We start from the raw sequence: 7,500 nt of genomic DNA, 5'->3' as shown, positions 1-7,500 counted from the left end.
AGAGAAAGAGAGAGAGGGGGAGAGGGAAAGGATAGACAAGAAAAAGCAGAAAGAGACAGGAGGAGAGAAAATGGGAGTGTTTCAAGGTCACACAACAGCAGTGCAAAACAGAAAGTATGCTTCAGCACAGCACAGCACACACACACACACACATACACACACACACACACACTCTAAATGTCTCAGTGAGTATAACTCTTTCAGATACAGATGAGCAACAAGCAGCGTATCAGCTTGCTGCCTTTCTGTTTAATCATAGAAAAAAGCTGCACTCAGGCACACAAACGCACAGGCGCGCACACACACACACACACGCACAAACGCGCACACACACACACACACACACACACACACACTCTCTTTATTGAACATTCATCCCGCGTGTTTGCCTTCTGTAGCTGCAGGCAGGAATCTCTCTCTCCCATCAGGATGTCACACACACAATAACCCCAAACATTAAAAAGGCTAATGACATCACTTCCTGCCCATCTTATCAAACCTAGCACAGACTGCCCATCTCCTCATCACAGAATCTCATTGGCTCTCCCCTTGTCCAGCTTGCATAAGAGCAGTCAATAGCCTCACTGCCATTACCAGACACATCACACACACACAAATACACACACACACACACACACACACTTTTGAGCCCATGTATATGGAATTCCCCTCACTCTCCTTCTCTCTCTCTCTCACACACAAGCTCTCTCACACACACACAAAGACACTAGTTGAACAACAGACCCTCTCACTGAATCTCTACCGCCTATATAAATGATGGGTCGGGGGTCGACAGGGGAGGGGTCGAGCTGTCACTCACTTTCGGAGGGGGCGGGGCGTCTCGTCGACACGCCCCCTCAGCTTCGGCCCTGTCATCGTCGTCCTGGGAAACGGGAGCACACGCCTCGAAGTCGGTGTGTCCTAGATCCTGAAGGTACTGGAACAGGGGGGAGTTCTAGAAGAAAACACACACACACACACACACAGTACATCATCAGTGTTAGACATGGGGTAGACGGGGGGGAACAGACACATGGGTTTGTTAGATATTGAGATAGATAGTGAGAGAGAGAGAGAGAGAGAAAGAGAGAGAGAGCACAGAGGGTGAAGGAAGAAGTGATACAGAAAGCTAATAAAGGAGGACATCTGTGGGAGTGAGAAGGAAAGAGAGAGAGTGAGACAGATAGACGGAGCGGAAGACAGACAGGGCGAGAGAGAGAGAGAGAGAGAGAGAAAGCGATAGAGAGTGTGAGAGAAAAGGAGAGAAGGGGCAAAGAAAGAGATAGAATCTTAACTTCATGACAAGCGTCCAGCCTCTCCCAGTGTTACGGACCAAGCCTCTCTTCTCAGGCCCAAATCCCCCACATCCTCTGTTCAGAGAAACCAGGCTTTGGCGTTCTAGCTAAACTGATCCTTTTGTATTAGCTAAATTACAACCCTACCGCCGACACAATGGCCATTACGCTGCCTCCAACACAGCTGATCATGGGCTACAGTACACAGCCGAGGGAAAGTTAACCCCTTCACACCTTCTCAGAACTTTACCAAACAAAGATGACAAGAGAGGGCAACCGGTAACAGGTAACAGGTAGACCGACTGATCTGCCTCTGAACCAGCTAGGCCTCAGGTAGGCATAGCCAAAGCCCTGCTGGCTCTTTAAGAAGATACAAACACAATTCCACACCTAGATACTGTAGATAGTCCCACACACACCTTAATAAAGAACTTTGCTACTACAGATCCGATCTGGTAAACTAACATAGTGGGGTTACAGCCGATAGAGGGCTGTAGAGAGCGAATTCTGTGGAGAGCGAATTCAAAAGTGCCGGGCGTTCACCCAGTTACGATTGATGACCCACTGAGATGATCTGGCTCTTTGAGAAGAGACGAACACAATTCCACGCCTCTATACGTCTTGTACATATAGCAGAACTGACTGCAGAACTGAAGTTGATTTTGATTTTGATTTTGACTTTGAATTTGATCATCTCTAGTCTAGAGCATCTAGTGAAGCTGAATTAAGGATCACTCCTTTACACATGTGGTGGTCCTAACCGTCAGCTGTTAAGGTAAAGAGCTGAACAACAAACTCGGAGCAATGGGTTCAGCCGTGCAATGGCCCTAAGAACAGGTGGACATGTAGATATGGACTGTGTTGTCAGACACTTTGCATTGTGTCCCCATAGCCTACATAGATTGGGCTGAGGTTAGTCCTTGACTAGAAGCTTAAAAGCTTTTTAAAGATGTTTCTTGAAGTTTGGTTTTAGTTTAGAACTAGGCGAAATCCGTTTCTGCCATCCATTTTACATCCATCTCTCCATCGCCATTCTCTACCTCCTTTGCCATTCTCTATACCTCCACCATTCATTTTACATTCATCCCTCCATCACCATTCTCTACACCTCCACCAGTCATTTTACATCCATCCCTCCATCTCCAGTCTATACCCCTTCATCATCTATTCTCCATCCTCTCATCATCCATGTCTCTGTATCACTCCATCCTGTTACCTCTCGTCCAATCCTCATCCTCCTGCCTGGCCTGAGGTTCGCCATCCTTCGCCCTCCCCGGCGACCACCGGTGCCGCCCGACCCAGCCAGCCTCCCTCCCTCTCAGCGCTCCAGGCGACGGAGCACGCGACCCCACACCGACCACGACACTGACGGGACTTGCACGGAACCGGCCAATCTTCTTCTCAGCGCTCCAGACCACGGAACCTCGGGAACTGACACCGACGACTGCGACACCGCCCTGGTCTCACTCGTACCCAACCGGACAGATTACCATTCCAAATGGATTTTAGTTTAAAGCGCCTTAGGCCTTTAGTCCGCCTTCGAGAGTTGCCCCATTCGAGCTGTGTGTGTGTGTGTGTAAGTGAGAGTGCTTGTGCTTGCGCGCGTGTGTGTGTGTGTGTGTGTGTATGTGCCCACCAACCAGTGCCTTCGCTGCCACAGCTAAATCCACCTGCTGTAATCCCCCACTGGCTCTGGAGATGGTTTTCAATCTCATACAAACAAATCGAATCAACCTCATGATTTATGTTCACACATGTATTCAAGGCCTTATGGTGGGAGACGAGACTAAACTACTAATCTCTCACTGGCTCCAGACTGTCAGGTTGTGCCATTTTGCATTGCATATTGTGGTCATTCTTTTACATATTGCAATATTGACAATACGGTTTTGTCATGGTGTTCTTTCATAGCGAGCACTGAGTGCAATTTGCACATTTTTGCATATGCAAAAGGGTACCGATGTGTATAGATTTTATATATATATTATATATAAATATTTTCTTTTATTGAATTCAACTATTTATGACAGCATCATGTGTTAACTTTGTATAACAATATAAACATCATCTTTTGAAATTTTATTATGTTGAATGATATCAGATATTATGTCACCTCAGCATATTGGGATCGGCATTTTCAGAGATATTGTCCAGCCCTCCTCAAGAAATGGATTCCAGGCTTACACAAAGACCTTGTGATTGATGTTCAAATTTGTATAGGCCTAAAAAGGTTTTCTGTTGGGATAGTGGAGGGTGAGTGAATACTCATCATCACAGTGCTACTGTTGCTAATGCTATTGCAGTGTGAAGGGCCAAAGCCAACTCACACACTCACCTGCGGTTCAGGAGAAACTTTGTAACTAAACAAGTGTAATGCATATCTTGCACCTTTCTTTAACATCTATATCAATAGTTTTCATACTAATGGTTCAGGCTGGTTTTGATTATTTGATTATTATATTACACAATTTGCAGTTTCACTGTTGGCAACTGATATTGTTTACCTCACACGGTCACCACAACATGGTTCTCAGATTGCTTAGACTAGCTGTGCCTTGGTCAATATGACACTAGTGGAAGAGGAAGGTTGATTTTGATGTGATAGTAGTAGGCCTAACTTGTTATTAGTAAACACCGAGCTAAGCAGAAGTGAAGTCCGTTTTAACATGCCTAATTGGATCCGTTTATACTGGCATCTCAAACTGGCTAATCTAAATTAGGCTGTACTACTCCTAATCAGACCCTAATCTACGACCATTATAACGGAGATAAACAAAGAGGCCGTTTATCTGAATTCAAAGCAGGCAGTCTGTATAATCAGTCCACATGATGAGCTGCACCACTGATGTGGCTGGACATATTTGTCCGGAAGGGCCGAGGCTGGCTGGCTACAGTCTAGCAACAGTGCGGATCAGTCTATCCGTTCTCCTCCCGAGTGATCGGTGCAGTCAGCAGCTGCCTGGTAATTGGGTCAGCGTTTTCCGGGTAAAAGTGGAGCACGGAGGGACCACAGATATGATTTATTATGATCGGCGCAGGCCCACAATTCACCCCAGCGCCAGGGAGCGGATGAGCAGCACAACCAAGCCAACTGGCCAGCAAGTTTGAGAGAAATTGACATAATCTAAAATTTCTAGGAAAACACGAGTGTAACGTTAGCTGTCTATCAGCCTCTATAATCAAACCATTGTGCATTCCTCCCAGTTTGCACCAAGTTAATACAGTTCCTGTAACTATCACGTCACTGGTTCAAAATCTCATTGATGCTGCAGAGCTGGTCAAATGACAACACACTCACAACTCAACTTTTCATTGCATGGTAAACCTCGTTCAAAGTTGCCTAGACACGGTGATCGGCTCGTAAGCTAATTAGCTCAACTACGTGTGAGCAAGTTATCAGCTAACCTAGCTCAACAGTATTAGTGCACACAAGCATAACCCATTATGCACGGGAGGATAGTGCCAGGTAACGTAGAGTTAATGTTACGTAGCTAAACTGGTCACAGACCACTCGCTGTCAGACCCATTCTCCACACACCCCACGATGGAAATGGCCCACATAAACAGGCTAACTGTTAACAAACAATCACCCCATCAACTGCATTTGAATGACACACGATGATAGACTTGCATTGACATTACAGGCTGCGCACTGTGCCAGTCAGTGCCTACTTCTCACTAGCAACAATCCTCATGTGGAGTCGTAAGCTGACGGGCATTAGCTTACTAGCAAGGCTGCTGAACACACTGTATCTAGGTTGCTATAAGCTAAACACCAAGCGTATGACCGTCAGTCCTAGTTTTTGTTAAACGACATGAAGTCGAACACCGCCCAGAAAGATTACCTCACCTGGAACACCACATCTTCATCGAACTCCTCAGTCATTGCTCTCCGCCATGTATCCCAACGTCGCGCATTCTGGGATTGTAGTCGGGGCAAATCAACAGCAGCTGGATGTGAAGCAAGTCCTCTGAATGCGCATAGAGGATTCAACGATAAAACTACATTTCCCACAATCCCCAGTTGACACACATTCTCATCGAGAGACTTGTGGTCCGGCTCGTGTAGAGCTCACGCACTCCTCCAGCGCCGGTTTAGGGTATTGCGCATCAAAGTTTCCAAGAGGAGAATCCCGAATTTACTCCGTGCTCGGAAACCGACAAAACGGGGGAGAAAAGGGAAGAGAATCGGCAAGTCCTCTTCTTCGGTGTCAGCAGAACAACGGCCTTTGGATGTAGCGCTGGAGTTTTGCTTGTGATTTTAATGGGACTGTCAATGGCCCGGGAGAAGGAAACCATTGGAAAACGGTCGACTTGAATGCAAGTTATTCACAGACCGAGGAATCATGAGTTCAGGTTAGTTTCCTGTTAGAATCACTGCTGGAAGTGAGGAATAATATTGTCGACCAAGCAGTTTAGTGCACTGTTCTTCAACGAGTTTAAACTATGCTCTATGTAGCTAAACACTTAATACAAAACATATTGATCGGATTGCTTAGATTGACTCCTACAGTTTAATCCCATATGTGAAATGTAGTTGTCTTTGTGGGCAACGTTTCTGAGCTTGCTGTGAATATCCGTTTTACGCAAAGAGTAGCGGATGATGGAAAACATTGAGCAGTGATGCGCAAAATCGAACCTAATGCACACTGCGTTTAAGTTTGTTTCGTGTCTTTCTGTGCATTTTTACATTCAAATACAGAACACGATTTATCTGTGTAATAAGCTTGTCTTGCTCCTCATTTCTCTGCGTGCTGTGTATGTGTGTGTCCGTGTGTGTATGTCAAAACAGGGCACATATTTTCTTTTTGGTTGGGAACAAAGAAAAGAAAATGCCACGCGTAGTTTTAAGCGTTAAGTGTAAAGTTACTCCATTGTTCAAGATCTCAACCCCGCTGCTTGTTCATCTCCAAAACTCCCAAGTTTTACAGCACTCTAGCCAAGCCTCCTTTTGTGCCCCCGGAATCAGTGCTAACAAATCTGTAACGTGTTTGCCCTAGTAACGCCAACGTTTCGCTGACTAAGACAATCGGGAGCCTAAATGACGATGCGTAAAGACGCATATGCAATCTGTGAACAATGACTGTGTCGACACTAAGATTTTTATTCCCCCGAGCAAGAGGGACTGCAGCCTGATGGTCAGGTCTCGCGTGGAGCCTTTTGTGTGCGTGTGTGTGTTGACTCGGGGATCCCCCGCGCACGCTTCTTTCTATCCCTGGAATGCGTCCCTGATGGTTTTCTTTTCTCTTTTTTTGCAAAATTATTTTCAGCCATTCATTTTGTTTACTTCAGCATTACTCGCTGTGTCCTTTTATTGACTGAGTTGTTTCAAGGCACTAACACAAACTTACAAGAAGGCCCCGTGGCCATAGAAACTTGAGGCTATCTTCAGGTACAGTTAAGCTTACTGTACACGGCTCGTCCCAATGGTAAATATGTCTGCATGTTTGGTGTGAATTTCACTTAATTTTAGGTTGTGCAATTATTTGAAGCTCTAAGAAAGCGGCTGAGATCTTTTTGACGGTTAGGTCTGGCCAGGACGAGCTAGCTGCTTCTTTTTTCAGGACCCTCTCAAACACACACCGGCAGCCTGCCTGTCGCTGCTCTTCGTTACTGTCACTCTGTTTACATTGTGCTGTTTCACATTGTCTCCCCTTTCATCTTTTCATTTGTGTTGCTCTCTCCCTCTGCCTCTCTCTCTGTCTTTATCTCTATCTTTTTCTCTAGGTGTGAAGAAGCCTCCAGTTGCCCCCAAACCCAAAGTGAAACCACCACCCCCTCCCATTGCCCCAAAACCGGACCCTCTCCGTTTGCAGCCGTCGCCAGCGGCGTCCAAGAGGCCCAAACCGGCGTTGGCTCCGAAGCCATGTCCCTCCAAGACCAGCTCCGTCCCACCGCCCAAGTCCAGTGTGACCAGGCCTCCCCCGAGCACAACACACACACCCCCGACTCCACACACAAGGCCGGACACACTCCACCTTCTGAACTCCAAGAATGACGCGCAGAGTCCAGAAGGTTCACGGACCGCACACACACGCTACATCATCAGCACCTGTGTGTGTGGCGAGAGCGCCTGCACACAGTGTCATCATCGCCTCGGCAACGGTGGGGGCGACGCACACCTCCTCTCTTCCCCGCCCGGGCAGAATGGCGGAGAGGAAGAGAGAGGGAGGAGAGAGGAAGAGGAGGGCAGCGAGGAGTGTGA

The 7,500-nt window shown here is 46.8% G+C and overlaps 2 protein-coding genes across 3 annotated transcripts in view; one reads left to right on the top strand and one right to left on the bottom strand.

Moving 5' to 3' along the window:
• Positions 1 to 5,259, bottom strand: part of vezt (vezatin, adherens junctions transmembrane protein) — a 27,288-nt gene extending 22,029 nt beyond the window's left edge. For both annotated transcript variants that reach the window (XM_062518076.1, XM_062518077.1), the window contains exons 1-2: positions 5,146 to 5,259; positions 821 to 955 (exon numbers count right to left, since the gene is read on the bottom strand). In XM_062518076.1, coding sequence (XP_062374060.1) covers positions 821 to 955; positions 5,146 to 5,181 — 171 coding nt within the window. In that variant the 5' untranslated portion in view covers positions 5,182 to 5,259. The remainder of the gene's footprint in view (positions 1 to 820; positions 956 to 5,145) is intronic.
• Positions 5,260 to 7,442: 2,183 nt separating this feature from the next.
• Positions 7,443 to 7,500, top strand: part of fgd6 (FYVE, RhoGEF and PH domain containing 6) — a 25,081-nt gene continuing 25,023 nt past the window's right edge. Inside the window, exon 1 of the mRNA XM_062517490.1 lies at positions 7,443 to 7,496. Within this exon, the coding sequence (XP_062373474.1) occupies positions 7,443 to 7,496 (54 nt within the window). The remainder of the gene's footprint in view (positions 7,497 to 7,500) is intronic.

The sequence above is a fragment of the Sardina pilchardus genome, chromosome 17, assembly GCF_963854185.1.
Source record: "Sardina pilchardus chromosome 17, fSarPil1.1, whole genome shotgun sequence".
Lineage (NCBI taxonomy): Eukaryota > Metazoa > Chordata > Actinopteri > Clupeiformes > Clupeidae > Sardina > Sardina pilchardus.
Note: the sequence above shows the minus strand (reverse complement) of the source record. Positions and strands in the feature narration are given on the sequence as shown.